Source organism: Paramisgurnus dabryanus, chromosome 24 (assembly GCF_030506205.2).
Source record: "Paramisgurnus dabryanus chromosome 24, PD_genome_1.1, whole genome shotgun sequence".
Taxonomy (NCBI): Eukaryota; Metazoa; Chordata; class Actinopteri; order Cypriniformes; family Cobitidae; genus Paramisgurnus; species Paramisgurnus dabryanus.
Window position 1 is genome coordinate 14,891,323 of NC_133360.1, and position 19,152 is coordinate 14,910,474.

At 38.1% G+C, this 19,152-nt stretch overlaps 2 protein-coding genes across 2 annotated transcripts; one reads left to right on the plus strand and one right to left on the minus strand.

Annotated features, from left to right (window-relative positions):
* Positions 1 to 701: 701 nt before the first annotated feature.
* pias4a (protein inhibitor of activated STAT, 4a) lies at positions 702 to 9,579 on the minus strand. Its single transcript, XM_065246559.1, has 11 exons — positions 9,518 to 9,579; positions 7,879 to 8,260; positions 7,707 to 7,791; positions 7,504 to 7,545; positions 7,333 to 7,423; positions 4,750 to 4,878; positions 4,536 to 4,641; positions 4,030 to 4,103; positions 3,782 to 3,942; positions 3,545 to 3,696; positions 702 to 3,455 (listed from the first exon to the last, which is right to left on the minus strand). The coding sequence occupies exons 1-11, from the start codon at positions 9,542 to 9,544 to the stop codon at positions 3,193 to 3,195; spliced, it is 1,512 nt and encodes a 503-aa protein (XP_065102631.1). The 5' UTR covers positions 9,545 to 9,579; the 3' UTR covers positions 702 to 3,192.
* Positions 9,580 to 12,629: 3,050 nt separating this feature from the next.
* On the plus strand, positions 12,630 to 13,870 carry foxq2 (forkhead box Q2). The gene is made up of 2 exons (XM_065244297.1): positions 12,630 to 12,980; positions 13,519 to 13,870. Exons 1-2 carry the CDS (start codon positions 12,630 to 12,632, stop codon positions 13,864 to 13,866), a joined length of 699 nt encoding a protein of 232 aa, XP_065100369.1. The 3' UTR covers positions 13,867 to 13,870.
* Positions 13,871 to 19,152: the final 5,282 nt, after the last annotated feature.

Consider the following 19,152-nt stretch of genomic DNA (forward strand, 5'->3'; position numbering starts at 1 on the left):
TTAAAGAAACAGTAATATATATTTTAAAAGGGACTTGTGCGGATTCGAGAATAAGTCCGATTCCAAATGTATTCGAGTACGAGTCGAGACAGAGACAAAATGCTCACGAGTCCATGACAAGAACAAGACCATTAAAATATGGTCTCGAGGACGAGTATTACAACACTGAATTACATTCAAAAAATATAATCTTCAGAATTGAGTTAATGCAAGTTAATATCACAACCAAACTATCGGCATCATTCTGAATATTCGCCCATTGGTATCGGTGCATCTCTACAAAAAAAAAATCCCAATATATTTATTTATCATGTTTGTATAACATTTAGAGGCTGTTAAGTGAATAAAACCCCCATTACTGGAACCCCCAAAACTCACTCCCTAAACTTAAGCCCCTCCTTTCTTCCCTGCTTATATTTTTAATTAATCAAAAGTTTAACTGAATTAAAATCACTGAAAGACAAATTCTAGATTTATTTTAAATCAGTTTAATTAATTACACACATATTTGACAGGTGTTAGCGTTTTTACAGTTTTTTGTTTTAAAGGTTCAGACAGGGACAACTGATTCGCTCCCATCATCAAACCCCATGTTGTTGACATTGTACCAGATCACCAATTGACATTTTTGTTGCGAATGGTATCAAATAGCCAATAACAATGTGTTTGTGCCCAGCAACTGGAGGCAATTCAAAACTTGATAAAATATTATTCATTTTATTGGCTTTTAATATGAACATATAAAAAGACACAAACAAATCATTTACAAGAACCGCAAGCCACTGTCCATGCTGTCTTAAGCACTGTAACTAGAGGGTATGCCTCCCCTTTAAGTCAAATAAACCCTCACATTTCAATTTCACCTGACTACATAGAGGCAGTACGTGTTACCTCTGAGCTGGAAATATATTTAATTATCAATCACCATCCATTTATCTTTAATAATAAGCAAATTTACATTTTATCCACATTTTTCTTATAGATTCACCTATGTTTCTAAAGATGGAAGTCTATTTAAAAGGCTTACCTTAAATGGGATAATCACAAATTCAGTGGGAACATATTACATCAGGGGCGTATTATATGAAAGTGTCAACTGCGAAACTGATTACTATCAAAAGTAAAAGTTGGGGGTATTACGAAAAAAAAAAAAAAAATGGAAGACCACGCCAACCCAAACTCCGAGCAAAATTTAACCACCTTCATGGCAACATTTCTGTTGAGACATTCCCAAGCACAGATAGGTTACAGTACTGTGTATTCAAGTCAGAATTCAGGATTAGTTTAAATAAACATTTGCAAGAAAGCAAAATTGCAATGGGAAGATGTGATCTTAGTGCAGTGGGTTTTTTCCTGAAACCTTGGGGAGAATCCTTTGACAATACACATGACTTTCGTATGCAGCCAATTTCCAGATCAGAGCAGTCAAAACTACTTTATCTGTGACCGGATACTCAAGGTAATATTGTATGCAATGCTAGATCCATGTTAGAGGGTCATTCAACAAAAAAAGCAGACAAGTAGAGTCAAGAAGCCATCCCTGAGTCCTCAACAGATCAACTGACTGACTGAGCCATTTACGTTTGGTCATTTAGCGCCATGTTCGTTCGTTGTTTAGGTCAAGTCTGCATAGTCCTGCCTACGCACTTTGCATTCAGATTGAATGTGCGTTGACAACAGCAGGCTGTAAGAGGAAACAGCGTATCTACCATCACAAACCAACATGTAGAGAACTTACAGAAACAACTTCTGCAACTGGAAAGAAACCTTTAAAGAGCAAACACTATTCAAATAAAAACAAATGCAAAACTGTTAAATCAATAAATACTATTTCCAACAACAAATGAATGAAATAAGCTGGTCTGGCACACTTAAGACAAGCGTCAACACCTCCACAGCCTGTTATTCACGCGACAAATAAACACAAACAACCTCCATCTGCATACAACCCAGCCAATAAAAGAGAAATCAAAGTCAAACTGCAAAGCCAAGAAAACTGAAAATAATTTCATTTGTGTTCAGGAAAATACATTAAACCTATTTACTAGTCATGTCTAGAAGAGGACAAAACACTTAGGATGTTTCTAGATTTCTCATGTGACTTCCTGCTCAAAAAAAGAAAGAATAAAAAAGAAAAAGAATAAAATGAACGGATGCGAGACCTGCAACATTCTTTTAAATGATCAGAAATAATACATTACATTATTTATCGTACAATATTTACTTGCTATAAGGACCATTGATGAAACATGTCACTGTTCTTCTGAAGTCCTCACAGTTCTGAGTGCTGATTTGTGACAGGCGCATTTAGTCAGGCTCTAAAAGGTCATGCTCGAACTATAATGCATAGCGCTCGATAGGTGACACTGTCGATCGAGACGGACAAAAGCAAATTTTTTGAGTGAGAACCATTTTTAATACGCCTAAAGGGGCAACAACGAATTAATGTTTGTTCCTCTCCGGTGTTGTTGAAATTACGAAAAAAAACTAAAGGAATCGAAAACCAAAATCATGTTGTTTTTTCAGCTATTAAATAACCCTCTGGTTAAGTCTGCTTTTAGACTGAGGTAGGTTGTCATCTTCTATGGACAAATCAAAACAAAAAAGGGACAGAGATGATGGAAGTTTTTCAGAATGTCTCTTAGTTACAAACTGAACAGCTATTTATAAACATCTTGAGATCTGGGAGCTAACAGAAAATGACTCAATGAATTATGAGTGGTTGTATCTTCTCTACGAAAGGAATTAACTTTTTATAGATATTGTGGCTTGTCTCACGTCACTCTGAAGTATTGTGAAGGTTTAATAGGAGTATCACACAGCTCCATATAAAAATAAAACAGATAAGAGCTTAAATGCTTAAGATTGTTGAAGTGATTCCCGTCAAAACACAAAAGTGGAGAGGAAACCGTATTTGAGAGAGAATTGAAGGTGGTCTTATTCTTCCATGGTCTTTAAAGGGAGAATACAGTATATTAAGATGCAGTGAACGACAGGGAATGGCTTTACGGGGCATCTATGGATATTCCATGGATGTCAAGACGATGCCCGTCTGCTCCGGAGGTCAGCAGTGCATATGTGTGCGTGCATGAGTGTGTCTGCTTTCAGAAAGGACATGGGGACACATTTCTTGAAAATTCCAAGGCTCAGATCCCATCTACACCCCCAATAAGTCTACATGTCCCATTAGTCTCAGTATGCAGTAACCAGGTCTTTGTCATAATCATATCTGCCCCTTTTAGGGGCGGGGCTGTCCTGGCTATCGTCAGTGTCCTCGCTGTCCTCGGCCCCTCCTTCCTCTTCCGATGAGTCGTCCAAAGTCAGGTCCACCACCGCTCCTCCTCCCGACCCACCGCTGGTCCCGCCGGTTCCTGCCGACGAGCCATTTGATCCAGACTTCCCGGTCTGGTTAATGCCACTATGTGCTGGGGAGTGACCATTTGTCTCAGGAACACCTTAAAACAATTACGAGAAATTACAAATCAAACCAAAGAAACAACATAAAAAATGCGTTGATTATATAAAATGCGTTATTTTATCTTACATATATCCACCACTGGATAGTCAGGTGTGCAGCTGTTTTCTCGCTCTCTCTCTTTTTCTTTGTCATCACTGATTGGCCGCCACGAGCCATCAGTCAAATACTCAATCTCCTCAATATCTTCGTGTGTCTCCTTAAGGATCTCAGACAGCAACCTGGACCAGACACAAATCACCTCCAGTGAGCATTACTGCCATACCCCACAAAACGGCGCAAGTCTGAAATATGTAGCGTGCTTACCCATCAATAGTAAGAAGTTCAAACGGAGCAGGTTTGTCACATACAGGGCAGGTCCATGTGGGTTTCTTTTCATTCATTTGCAAGAAGAAAACAGCATCGAAACACTGCAGGTGGGCACAGGTCAGCACGCGGCATGGCACTCCCAGCCTCATCTTCACCAACTGAATTAGAAAAAAACTTCTATTTCTATTCTATCTATTGCATTGCAAAAAATATTAAAGTGCAAAAAATATAAACAAGATCCTTACAGGGCAGATGAGAGACACTCGCAGTCCTGTAGTGGCTATCTCGCTTTCGGGATCAAAACGCAGCTTGTCCTGAACTGTAAAAACAAACCACATTAATTAACCAAATAGATCAAAAATACAAATTTACTCAAGGTCTATTAAACATTAAGTGCCGTTTCCCAGAAAGGTTGTAAGCAAAGCCCCATACTAAAATTTGAAAACAGCTTGCACTGACATATCTTAAAACATAATGCCACCGTTTTGTCTCAAGATGCACACCTGTAATGTTTTTGTAAGGAATCAACAGCCTTTGCAAGGTTTCAGACTAAAAAAAAAAATTAACTAGAAGCCTAGAGGCTCCTATGAGGCAAAAAAATATTTTTTTAAGTGCATCATTAGTATGAACTTTGAATGTGTACATCTGCATTCATTCCTGTTACTATCTTTTTATTTCCCAAAGAATTTTTGAGTAAATATATTTTAAATCGAAAATTTAGGAGGACAGACGCTTTTGGAGGGGGACTTACTGCGTTCACGACAACGCTCTGCACTCTCAACTGAGCAATGCTTCAACTGATTGAAGAGCTCCCCAGATGTGAAAACCCTCACCAGGTACACTGCCACAGAATACCGCTGGATCCAAAACAAAAGAAATTATTGACAACTAACATATTGAACTTTTATTAACATTCACTAAAATACAGCTATATAGTGCACATGAAACTTGGTGAATTTGATTACCTTTCCGAAGTTGCCCCATGTGATGGTGACTCTGTTAGTGGCTGAGGAAAGATGTAACCAGGGCGTTATGTTGACAGGTCTACAGGGTCGGCGAGGCTCAACACCAGGTTTGTTGGAGGGGTAATAACCCTGAACCAAAAGAAATGTAATAAATAAACAAAGCTTTGAGGAAACACTTAAAAAGACTCGATGAAATCATTTTTCCACATGTGCTTATAGGGCTGGTTGATTATGGGAAAAATCATAATCCAGATTATTTTGGTAAAAATCTTAATCTCGATTATTTAACATGATTACTTAAATATGACTGCAAAAACGTGCATTTATAAATATTGTTTAATTAGTATTGCTGCAGAAGGTTACACATGTCAAAGCAGTAGTGTTTAAGTGCCAGCCGAACACGATTCATATTTTAAACACGATCGCTTGAAATTAGGGATGCTTAACGATTAATCGCGATGAATCTTTAGCAAAATAAATTTTTTTGTTTACATCATATATGTGTGTGAACTGTGTATAATAACTTTGTATAATAAATGTACACACATGCATGTATATGTTTTAGAAATGTTTACATGTGTATATACATTTGTACATTTATGTATAATTTATATTATATATAGATATAAATACTTAATATATAAATTTTTTTTCTTAAAATTATACATGAATGTGTTCATATTTATATATATACATATTTATTATACACAGTTTACACACATATGTGATGTAAACAAAAACTTTTATTCTGCTAACGATTAATCACGATTAATTGTTTAGCATCCCTTACTTGAAATGCATATAACTTTATAAACATAAACAGGATTATTACCTAGTGATTTAACTTCGGACAGATGCATGAGCGCGCAGCTCTCTGTACGTGTGTGAGAGAGAGAAAGACAGAGAGCGGCACCACGATGCAGCTGATTATATTTCAAACGCGAGGGATTAGCTTACCTCAGCTCGCTTGAAACGCATAAAACTGAATAAATACATGAGGATTACTACTTTGTGTTCGGACTTCTGATAGATGTGAGAGCGTGTGCACGTGCGTGCGAGGTGCAGCTGCTTATGACGTGCTGGATTTATAACTCGAAATGAAATAATAGAAATGTGGCACCCTAATCGATCTCTCTCAAAAATCGAAATACGTGCTGATGCATTTCGAAAATCTTTATATTTTTAAATAGCCAATGGGCCACAAAAAAATAAAATAAACATCTAGCTTAGGGGTGTGCCGGTTTCAGAATTGGTGATGACGGTTATGACGTGAGTCAAATGTGACGGTTCATAACATAACCGTCTGTGGGGGGCGTTTTGCTCGTTTAAATGCTTGTGGATTGACGCGAAAGTGTCATTTTACCATAAAATCATGAATGTGATTCCAAGTGTGTTTTAAACAGTAATGACTTTAAGCAATTTAACAGAAAGCAATGAAATATTTAAAAACACACTGTTGACAGAAGACTGCGCTGTCACTCTCTGCTCAGCATAAATGAATCCTCTCTCATATTTTGATAATCTTCAGAGAAACAGATTTAATTGTGTCTATATCTGTCATTACATGGACCAGAATGTGGGTTAAAAAGCGTCTTGAAGAGGTTTTGCTCATAAATGCATGTAAAGTAAAGTAATATGAACTTGAGATTTTTATACTGTTATTAAACTGCACAGTATGCGCAGCAAACGCAGCCGACAATGGCCACGCGCGGCAAACGCTCTCCACATACAGTACCCGCTCTTCAGTGCTCACACTTGCGAAGTAAACCGGCGTTTGAATAAACAAGACACTGATTAGCTACTTACTCTACGTTTATTTAAAATTAACAGCAAGACAAGCAGTGAATCTGCTTTCAGGAGAGTTAGATTAGCATGGGAGGATTTGAACTTGAAAAGAGGAGTGTACTGACGCCTTTCCGCGGTTAAGACAACATTCCTTCTTATGGTCATTCATGTTTATTTGATGCTATAAATTAACTAGAAGGAAGAGATGATTTGAAAGGTGAGACTTTGTTTAATACGTTTAATCTCAAAAGTAACCGAAAAGTAACCTGGTCTGTCCTGTATGTCAGCGCGTTGTCAGTGTCTGCTCCGCTCTGTATTTTTCACTGCGTGAGAACATGGTGGGGCGTATAACACAGACTGTTAACAATTGTTTTAAATCGTATTTAAAAATTCTTTATGATAAAAATGTTTTTTAAATATTTTAATAACACGGTTTTGCCGGTTATAGAGTTCTAATGACGGTGTTCAACTATAACCGTCGGTCTCACGGTTATATAATGACCGTCACAGCCCTAATCTAGCTGCAAGTTTCTCTGTTGCGAGTAGTATTAGGATGAGGGACATTCCGAGTACCTATCTGACTTGTCAAATTAAATCAGTTAAATAGAGCAAGATTTCATCCAACTTCTCTCACCCCCTTTAATGTTAAAATGTATATGCATGTTTCTAAACTGTCAATATTCATGAGTATGCTAGAGTAGCGTTAAATGTAACAAAAACCGCCAAACTAATTATAGATTTACTTCAACACAAAATATCCATGAACTTTTAGCCTTAATCCAATTTTACAACACTTACCGGTACGTGACAGTAGGATTGATTCACTTTCACAGCAATATTGGGAGGATACTGGTCCTCCTGGACACCAATAGAGTCTGTGTAACAGATTCTGGGAAGAAAAAAGGAAAGTCATACCGAGATAACACCTTTAAGCTGTACTTGATCGAGCCGACTGAAAAGCTGTCGTACCTGAGAACCACCTGAACTGATTTCATCCCTGGGCGAAGTTCACTGTGCCGAAAAAAAAAATTACAAAGAGTTACATTTATTTCTTTTAAATAAAAAAATATTCTTAAAAACCTGCAAACTGCTTACTTCGGAAGTGTTTACATTTATTAAAAACCCATATAGGTAAACCAAAAACTACCAATTAGCAGGTAGACTATGCTTACCTGGAATTACGGATCTGTTCCACCTGGCTTGGTGTTAAATCGAAAACACGCTGACTCTCTTGCAGCTTTTCACTGTTCTGAGCGACTGCAAAGAACAACAAAAACAGAATTAGCTTACCAACTTTTGTAATTGTAATTAGACTATTATTATGATAATGTTGTAGTGACTCACTAAGTTCTGTGGGTGGCAGCAGCGTTTCTAAGTTGTGGTAGAACGGTAAGGGCACCAGTTTGACTTCGGCTGCGGGAGGTGGTGCCGGTTTAGGGATCCCGTTGAGGTAGTCTGCGCCCTGGGCTGTGCTTCTTGGCGAGGAGTTGAGGCCAGGGTAGGTTACGGGTACAGTGTCTGGGCGTCGGGCAGCCAGCCAGGCTGACGCTTTAGGGTAGCGCGTCTCGTAGAGCTGCCGGACGTTTTTTAGTAGCTCTGGACTGTACTCCGTTTGCACAAGCCGGAGAGCTCTTGATACTAAATCTTGCTTCAACCCGCTTTTACTGCGGCCCATGGAGGCCAGCAGTGTCTGCAGGTCAGACACCCGGAAACTTTTCACCATGTTCTGGGAAGAAAAAACGAGTCAGGAGAATAAGAAATAGGGAAAAGCGGTACAGAATGACATGACAAACAAAGCTTTAAAACTGCTAAGCATTCAGTTATTTTTAAGTAGGCTGGTCCGATGCAGTCAATAAAGGGATAGGTTACCCAAAAATAAAAATGTGTCAACATTTATTCACCCTTATGTTATTCAAAACCTGTACTATGACTTTTCTAGATAGTTGTTAAGATATTTATGGCCTTTTAATTTTCAATTTACCCTGCAATGAAAGGCATAATCACAAGATAGTGGACTGTCACTACATTCAAAGCAACTTACATATGAAGTCCTCAATAACAATGTATTAGCTACATTTTATAAACAGCAATGAATTTGATAAGTCTGTAAAAACTCATGTTTTGATGACTTTTTTTAAGTGCTCAAGCTTTAATCCACCCTGACACAACCCGTGTATGCAGTGACACACCATATATACACAGAAACCGTTAATGCAAAACAGGTCGAGTAATTCTGGTTATAACGCAGTGATAAAACTATCAGGAAACTACTCACTTTGGGCACTAAACAATAATCTAAAATGATACATCCGGTCACGGGACCCGCATGAAGGACTGTCAATAGTGCATGTGACTATTCTCCTGTATTTATTGACCGGCATCACTGCAAACTAGATGTACACTAGTGAACTGTGAGCAATTTCTCATGTTTTTGTTGTGGTTAACTGGTTGTCGTTCTTCACCGGTACTTAAGCACCCTTTTACACCAGGACACCACATGGAGACATGCGATGTGAGGATTGAGTTTAGGAAAAGGCAGACATCGATTTATTTTGGCGCCTACACTGTGCAGGCTAATCTTTCATTTCCACAGGCTAACCAGCTAGCCTGCTGTGTCCCTAGCTCCGGCGCGCGCGCGCAAGCGCACTTGTCGTGTCTCAAACCCTAATGTGCTGCTTGTTCAGACTGTTTTGGGGCATTAAATGCTCGCTCCAAAATTTTACATTTAACGGATTCAGATGTAACTTTCGGACGCACCGTTAATGTTGTCTAGTTAGGCATCTCCAAAGGTTTTAAGACATAACCATTCAACAGACACACACATACACAAATTGCCAACGCACTTTACAGTCTGCCGCCGGTTTCATACGAACACAAAATAACACTGGGTGAAATAAAGCTGACCTTATCTTTATAAATACGATATTTACGCAAACTCTGGCTAGTTTGACTTTCACTATTTTCTAAAATCTCATGTACTCACCATCGCTTCTACCAGCTCGGCCGCCATCTTCGCACAGCAGCCCCGCGAGAGCCTGGAGTGAAAGGCAACGGCGAGCCAATGGAAACCGGAGAGGGCGTTCGGTGACCGCCGCTCGCGTCCAATCAGCGCGCCGGACCGGCTTAAAGTGGGAGGGTCGTTCGCTAAGAGGCGTGACTGCAAACTTTAAAAGTGACAGTGCGCCCAAAAAAAGAAAGCTTGCAGCAAGGTCTACCCTTTCTGATAGGCCTCTGGTGTCTGTAAACCTACCCACCGTCGCCTGAACTTCACAGTCTGATTTGCTTGCTTTAATAGTCTGCTGTTAGAGCGAAAGCACATTGCATTTTCTATTCAGATATGATGTGAGAGGAGGGTTTTCTGCGACAAGTGGAAAAGGAGCGCATGGCTCCGTCCGATCCATTCCGTAGCGAAAAGTCCATGTCGTGGGTTGTAAAAAGCCATTTTATCAAGGAGTAAATGCTTTGTCTAATTTCTGCCCTACAATGATTACACAAGCATACTGAAATAAATCGCAAACATTTCCACGGGCATATCGCGTTAATAATTTATTAAAGAGTAACAATAGTGAACTTGTTCACAGATGATGGTTTGGTTAATCAGTCTATTTAAAACGGTAGAATCCATGTTCCACAAGAAACTCCATCCCATGTTTTTCTCAATTGCAAGTGGTGGGGGAGGGGAAGGCAGAAAACGTTTCGAGAAAAATCTGCTTGCTTAGGTAATAATGTAGAAAAACAGATATCGTGTTAATTACACAAGTTTATTAAAATATGCGGTACTACCAGATGACTGCAAATTGGTATTAATTCGATTGTTAGGTTTGCTGGAGAAACCAAACATATCATACAAAAATACAAACAAGTGATATAATAAGTATAATAAATATAATAGCAAAACAAAATATACGCAATACAAATAAACAGGAGTAGGTGGTGGCCACACAGTGTGTGTGGTTAACCAGGCCATTATGCAATTTATATGCATTATTTTAAAATGGACATGTTCTCAATTTCATATAAAAAAAATCAAAACAGATTTATATAAGCGAATTTATTAAAATCGTATTTTTTGTATTTAATCGTAATATTCAACGAATCGTCTTTACATTTAAATCAACACATTTCTAAAGCCTACACTTTCTGCTTTCACCATTGTGGCAGTAGGTGGCGCTGTTGTCTAATATTGGTTTCATTGGCTCATTTCTTGTCAAGCTCTAGTGATTTTTTGATCGACTTGTACGACCACTCATTTCATCAAAATAGGTATTTATTACATTTCACGTATACAAATATCTAAAGCTGCTGTCGTATCTAACAAAGTATGTCGTCAGTAAAAAAAAGTATGTCGTCACAGGACTACATATCACGAGCCAACTGCAAAGCTCATCTCTGTGTTATTATCGCATATTGACCCAAAAATACTGTCAGAAAGTAGAAACTGAAAAAGAGAGTGTTTTGGGGGTAATACAAGAGGTGCTGCTTTCTTACATAATAAAAAATGGTATATAATATACTGTTTACCAAAGTATAGTATAGTACTACCAGTGTTTACCATTGTAAACTGTTGTAAAATTCCTATGTTTTTCAGTCTTACTATGGTAAATACTGTCACATTTTTTATGCAGTCAGGGCAGACATACATCAGTAATTATGTAATGTTCATTTATATAATGATTTAATTTTAACAGTAGTAGTAATACCAGGCATGTGACATTATGAAACAGTTTTACATAGCTCTGTTAATTTGTAGACAACAAATACTTATATTAAACAAATACAACAAAGTAAAACTAGTGTAATATCTTTATTTGAAAATGAGAATAAAGAATGAAGATAGACAATGTTGAACAGTGTTAAGAAAAATGCAATTTTATATATTTATATAAATTATAGATATTTAAAGATTCCATAATGTCTAGTCAAAAACAATATTCAGACAAATAAACATTAAAGTGTATTTTAAAAGCTGGGTGGACACATATCTGTATAATATGTGAGATACTTATAATACACATGTTCACAATCTCCAATTTTCCCCCATTATTTCTCCATCATTTCCAAGAAACATCACTGGTCGGTGTCAGGTCAACAACAGACAAACAACCACACTAACAGTAGCCTTAACAGGAACCTAGTTTTACCTGTAATCCAATCATTTCCTTTTAATTATCTAATTGACAGTAGTTCAAAGTAGTTCCAAGCTCCTTTTCGAACGGCCATTATTTGGATAATCTGAAGCCAATACACCCCACCTGTTCACATACGACTTCTATGATAATCTTATTTGGTTGGAACCGGATTTCACGTTAAAAGCAATGTTTTTCTATTTGTAAAATGTTGATATTTCCTTTACAAATGTTGCAGAATGTTTGTGGTTAAATCCCTTAAGTTGCAGATCTGGAATGGGTTTACTGTTGTCAATCTTCATTACTGTTTAGTGGTCAGATCTTCAACTATGATGACCCATTCTGTATGTAAAACAGAATCCGGTATTGACATTAACATAATACCATATAAAAGATGACTTTTAAAAACTTTATTAAGTAACAACACAAAAGTAAAGCATTGAATATACTTTTGCTTCGGCCCCAAAGAATTGACTCAAACAGGATAAGCACACCCAGAGGTCGAGTCGTATCATTGCAGCCATCACCGTTTTGCGTACAATAATCTGTGTAATCTCTTGTAATTACAAAGATTTGCTCGGGGTAATAAAAATAATCCTCCTCGATTAGACCCCCCGCCTCTAACACTCTTGTACCCCAGGTCGCTTCTAAATGCGAGGTTAAATATGCAGAGCATTTAAATGAAACAACGCTAACTTACTGGTAATTGTGTGAGAAGTCCCTGTAAAAGAAGAAGGCTAGGTGTAAATTAACATACACACAATTTAACCAACACATTTACCAGTTTACTCGATTCACGAATGTCGGAGACTGACGTCACATCTGCTACCGAATTAACACCAAGGACTAATCTTTGATATCTTGAAAAGGCCAGCAGTTCGAGTGAAGACAAAGAAACACGATGGGATCCAACATCTGAATCTACATATGTTCAACCATTAGGCGATTCGAAGATTGATCAATACAGCAATGGAGGACAAGAACGCAAGCCGTAGTGTTCGAGAACAGTTAGGACTTCAGTTCACTATTGACTACTTGTTGTACAATAAGGGACGGGACACTGACAAAGTAGAACCAGAGGATCGTTCCCCTCCATCTTTTCAAGCCACGAGCAATGAGAAGAAGGAAGGAAATCTCTTAGAACAGGATAGTGGAAAATCAGAGGACCAAGATAAAAGTGAAGAAAGAACAGAGGAGAAACCAACCCAGTCCTACATTGCCCTTATTTCCATGGCCATCCTGGATTCGGAAGAGAAAAAGCTCTTGCTATGTGATATTTACCAGTGGATCATGGATCACTATCCTTACTTTAAAAGCAAGGTATTGTACGTTCATAAAAGCATGTACAACTTAGGGATAGCATTGCAGTTGTAGTATGGATAAGCAATTGTATTGATATTTAGTACAAATCTCTTAAAAGATAAGTCATAAGATGTGTTTAAATATTGCAAGTCGCATCTCTTCAATACATTTTGGTAATCTGCAAGGAGTATAAACGTATGACTTCTTGTTTACCAGTTGTAGACATTACCACATAAAAGTTTAACACAAATACGAAATATGTACACCAGCTGTCAATGGGGTGGTTCCTATTTGGACCTTAAAGATACATATATTTGTACCAAATGTATTCATATCTGTACCTAATGGTACATGTTGGGACATTTTTAATGATACTATTAAGCTATTGTTTTTAAATATTATGCACATTTTCATACATAGTTTTATAGAAATTACATGTATATTGTTCATTTACTTGACAGACCTATCAGATTCATATCTTAGATTACAAAAAAGGCTTAAGTAGATGTTATTATATTAAAGTTCATTTGAATAACATGCACCCCTTTTTAAACAGGAGAAGAACTGGAGAAATAGTGTCAGACACAACCTCTCTTTAAACGAGTGCTTCATCAAGGCAGGTCGCAGTGACAACGGTAAAGGCCATTTCTGGGCCATTCATCCGGGCAACTTTCAAAATTTCTCTAAAGGTGACTACCACCGAAGGCGAGCCCGGAGGAGGATTCGCAGAGTAATGGGACGGCTTCCCTTCTCAGCACCTGCACATTACCTAAAACAGACACCCTACTGGTGCTATCCACCACCATCCCATCCAGTAATGTGCTTCTCACCCAGAGTTTACGGGAGTTGGGGTGCAGAATTTAGACACATCACACAACATCCCTTCATATACTCGTATGATTGATTGTAATCCGGTTTCACTCCAGATTACAATTTTGGCACCTAAACAGTTGAAAATTGAATTGTACATATTTTGTAAGCCATCTTGCGCAAATTTGTTTGTAAAATTACAATAAAATCAATAGTTAACCAGAAGAAGCATTGTATTTTATTTGTATGTATAAACACAGATTAAGATTTAAAACGACAAATAAAATAACACCCATTATTTTCTCATCAAGTGTGTGCATTTGAACACTTTGTTAAAACATGTGCATATAGTGTAAAAAAGTGAACACATTCTTCACATCTGCGGCCACTTGAGATTATAATAAGACAGAAGAGCTCAGAAGCCAAATCTTTAGTCTTAAGAGATTTCGGCAGGCCACCCAAAGCCGACTCTCGGATAAGTACCCAGATAATCCCATACATCTCATACGGTTTCGAAAAATAGGAAGCTTATCACACAGCGTAATCTGGTAAGCGTTCCTCGGGTGAAGTCCTACACTGCTGGTGTTAAACAGGGAGGGTGGGGTGATGTAGTGAAGTGTGGTAAGACGAAGCCTCAAAACTGTATTACCGTCAATAGAACAAGAGTGTCATGATCTAATTCGGGACATCTGGATGGAATAATGGAATAAATACTGTTTTGGTTCATTTCCTTTCTGATGGTCTCCATGTTATGATTCCTAGCTTTAAGCAGGCAATATTATTGACTTACTTCACTTTCAGAAAGATGAAAACTGTCACTTCATTTGTATGGCCCTGATCCATCTTATGATGTGAAACATAATTCTGCGTTAAAATGTACCGATCCTATACATGTAATGTGAAGTCAACATATTACTGGTATTGTGATTTATAGCAAAACAATCACATGATGTTTGTGTCATATTTGGTATAAAAACATGGTGTATTCACTGTAAAAAAAAAGAAAATGCAGCATTTTTGTCAAATCAACACATATTTTTATTTTACTTTAAAGTAAAACAATTTAAAGTTATGTTAAATTTTTAAGCCAACACTAGTGTGTTGAATTGCCTTGCAAAACCAAGTTGTTTTAACTTCATGCAGCATTTTTTTACAGTTTTGAAAAGAGAAAGTTAATAAAACTCTTTATTCAAAAAACAGTAAATTATTTTGCTTGTGTACAAACAGAATGATTAACTGAACAAAATGAAAAAATAAACAATCAAAAACAATTTTTTTGCTACTTGTGCACTGTAAAAGTTGGTTCAACTTAAAAAAGTAAGTTACCTTGTAGCCATACAATTTCAAGTTAATTCAACTTAAAAATATTAGTTGACAATAATTTGTACACTTTTTAAAGTTAAAACTAATATTTTAAGTTAAATTAACTCAATTCAAGGGCAACCAGGTAACTTGAATTTTTAAGTTGAACCAACAAATCTGTGTATACTTTTGTGTGTATTTTTGTTGATTAATACATACATTATTTATAAGTAATATTTATATATTTTTAAATAGTTATATTTTAACTACTCTTATAGACAGCTATTTTAAACCTAGACATAAATATTCGTAATTATGAAAGAAAACATTTGGGAGCTCAAAGTATTTATCACTGTTACAAAGCCATCTTAATTAATTAATTGTCATTTTCTTCACCAAATCTTTCTTTTATTTGCAATAATTTGCTTAATTCCCACGTATGGCCCTCGCAGTTAAATCCTATTGTCTTTGACAGCTTTAAGGACTTTAATTCTCTTGCATATGCATGCCTTATGCTCGTAAGACAAAAGCTGTTAAACACGCTACAGTCTGCACTCTCCTACACACACGCATGCATGCATGCACACACTCACACGCATGCACGCACGCACGCACGCACGCACGCACACACACACACACACACACACACACACACACACACATTCTGGTTTCCATGTTTTGTGGGGACATTCCATAGACGTAATGCATTTTATACTGTACAAACTGTATATTCTATTCCCCTTACCTGCCCCATTCCCTAACCCCAACCATCACAAAAACCTTTCTTGTACCTTAGATTCTCAATAAACATCATCTTGTTTGATTTATAAGCTTGTTTCCTCATGGGGACATCAAAATGTCCCCACAAGGTCACAAAAACACTGGTATTCCTATCTTTGTGGGGACAATTGGTCCCCACAACGTGATAATTACCAGGTACACACACACACACACACACACACACACACACACACACACACACACACACACACACACACACACACACACACACACACACACACACACTTATGAGTGAAAAGCAGGTGGGTTTCCTTGGGGTTGATTATGTATTGTGTTTTGTTGTAAAGTAAATTAGTTTTGTTGCGAGTAAATTTTAGCAAATGTTAACATTTACATACATATACATACACTTACCTAAAGAATTTTTAGGAACACCTGGTTCAATTTCTCATTAAAGCAATTATCTAATCAACCAATCACATGGCAGTTGCTTCAATGCATTAAGGGGTGTGGTCCTGGTCAAGACAATCTCCTGAACTCCAAACTGAATGTCAGAATGGGAAAGAAATGTGATTTAAGCAATTTTGAGCCTGGCATGGTTGTTGGTGCCAGACGGGCCGGTCTGAGTATTTCACAATCTGCTCAGTTACTGGGATTTTCACGCACAACCATTTCTAGGGTTTACAAATAATGGTGTGAAAAGGGAAAAACATCCAGTATGCAGGAGTCCTGTGGGCGAAAATGCCTTGTTGATGCTAGAGGTCAGAGGCGAATGGGCCGACTGATTCAAGCTGATAGAAGAGCAACTTCGACTGAAATAACCACATGTAATACCCAAGGTATGCAGCAAAGCATTTGTGAAGCCACAACAAGCACAACCTTGAGGCGGATGGGCTACAACAGCAGAAGACTCCACCGGGTACCACTCATCTCCACTTCAAATTGAAAAAAGAGGCTACAATTTGCTCAAGCTCACCAAAATTGGACTGTTGAAGACTGGAAAAATGTTGCCTGGTCTGATGAGTCTTGATTTCTGTTGAGATATTTAGATGGAGTCAGAATTTGGCGTAAACAGAATGAGAACATGGATCCATCATGCCTTGTTACCACTGTGCAGGCTGGTGGTGGTGGTGAATGGTGTGGGAGATGTTTTCTTGGAACACTTTAGGCCCCTTTGTGCCAATTGGGCATCATTTAAATGCCACAGCCTACCTGAGCATTGTTTCTGACCATGTCCATCCCTTTATGACCACTATGTACCCATCTTCTGATGGCTACTTCCAGCAGGATAATGCACCATGTCACAAAGCTCAAATCATTTCAAATTGGTTTCTTGAACATGACAATGAGTTCACTGTACTAAAATGGCCCCCACAGTCACCAGATCTCAACCCAATAGAGCATCTTTAGGATGTGGTGGAATGGGATCTTCGTGCCCTGGATGTGCATCCCACAAATCTCCATCAACTGCAAGATGCTATCCTATCAATATGGGCAAACATTTCTTAAGAATGCTTTCAGCACCTTGTTGAATCAATGCCACGTAGAATTAAGGCAAGGGGTCAAACACAGTATTAGTATGGTGTTCCTAACCTTTAGGTGAGTGTACATACATGTTTAGATTTCCACTGCTATTGTGATGCAGCTTCACGGCCATGGTAATAAAACTTCATCTTGAATCAGGACACACCCGTATGTGTTACTGACTTGTGTTAATTGTGTCATTCTAACCAAAACCTCTCAACCTCATTAAACTGTGGAGCAGTGTTTGGTGTGTTGATTGCCTTAATCTAATTAAATACATGGGACGGGTCGGAGATTAACGGCGGAGATGTGAGTCTGATTAACGGACAGTGCCATACGAAAGGAGATGAGTCGTGTGGTGCAGGCCGATCAAAACATACTTCTGATCTGATACCTGGTGATTACCTATGTGGTAGGTCAGGATCTAGACGGTCTGGTTAAGACAGATTTACCCCAGATAAGCAGACACTTCAGGCATCCTAGACTATCAGTACAGATTTGGAAGCTCATGTGTAAATATAAAAATTCAAGTTCAAAGAATTTACTCTTTAGTCATTAGTACTTATTAGGGCATCAAGATATATTAAAATTACCAAAATATCGCACATATGTGCATAGGGGATAGAAGGCACACCCAAAAATTTTGTTCTGTGGCCATGGCCATTGTTAGAAAAGTAAAAATTGATGCTGAATGTATGTACTATGCTATATTGTGAGGTGTGTAGTTTTACATACTCTACAATACTTTACATACCATTTCAGCATCTTACAGTCTGACCACAAGGTGGCAAAATTGGCATTGATTTGAGATTTTGTAGTATTGATTCGATATACACTTTTTTTTTGCTTACCCATGCTTCCTAAACTAACAAAAATGTATGTGTGAATGAATGAACAAATTAATGAATGATGCAAGTAAAGACTGTGAGATTGAAGTAGTGTGTCTTAAACAGAAACAAAAACATTTAACCTGATTCAACTTCAGACTGACTGTAAGTGTCCAGCAGGGGGACCCTAAATCCACAAAACCTTTGGTCAATGAGACAAAGAGGGACTAAGCAAGCTCACAGGCCAGAACTCTATATTTCCATCTTTATCTTTCGCCATTGGTTTCCATGGCAACTACTCTTGGACATGCCTGAAAGTGGTCCCTGTTGACCCTTCAGGGTAACCTTTGGCCTAAGGGGTCATGGCCAGGGTCAAGAGGTCAAAACTGGCCAGAGGGCATTGGAAGCACTTCTGTGATTGGCTCTTTAACCAACCCACATATTCTTATTTCGTGAAGGCTCCTTACTGTTTCTTACAAACACATCAGCTTGTTTATAATTTCAATTCAGCCTATTGCGCGTACATTTGATTACTTGTCAGGTGTATGAAAGCATCGGATGCTACAGAAAATGTTGAATGCGTGGGTGCGTGTTTATTTGAAACTTCTCATTGTGAGCCGAGACCACAACTGCCTGCAATGGCGCGTCTCCTTTGCATTACCAAACGGCCTATTCATTGAGTCTCACACTTCGCTCTTTATCAGCAGCGAGAAACGACAATAAAGTGCTCTTAAAAAACAGTAATGCGTTTCGTCCTCAGCCTCTCATTGAAAGGACCTCGTTCCGAGTCGCTGTGCATAATGGTGACGACTAAATGGCCGGAACATAATGTAAAACCTGACAGTCACGTGACCACTGCCGTCCACAGTCCCATAATTCATCCATCGGATGATGGGTCGTCAATATTGATTTATGTGCATAATGGTGGTGTACTGATAGAAGGGTAGGATGGGGGGATGATGAGTTAAGAGAAGATGGAGAGAGAG

Excerpts from the sequence above, each read along its gene's own strand:
- foxq2 (XM_065244297.1), top strand. The coding sequence starts at position 12,630 with ATGGAGGACAAGAACGCAAGCCGTAGTGTTCGAGAACAGTTAGGACTT. Across the intron at positions 12,981-13,518 it reads ATCCTTACTTTAAAAGCAAG|GAGAAGAACTGGAGAAATAG; the intron begins GTATTGTACGTT and ends CTTTTTAAACAG.
- pias4a (XM_065246559.1), bottom strand. The coding sequence starts at position 9,544 with ATGGCGGCCGAGCTGGTAGAAGCGATG. Across the intron at positions 7,546-7,706 it reads GAACAGATCCGTAATTCCAG|TGAACTTCGCCCAGGGATGA; the intron begins GTAAGCATAGTC and ends TTTTCGGCACAG. Across the intron at positions 4,104-4,535 it reads AGAGCGTTGTCGTGAACGCA|TTCAGGACAAGCTGCGTTTT; the intron begins GTAAGTCCCCCT and ends TTGTTTTTACAG.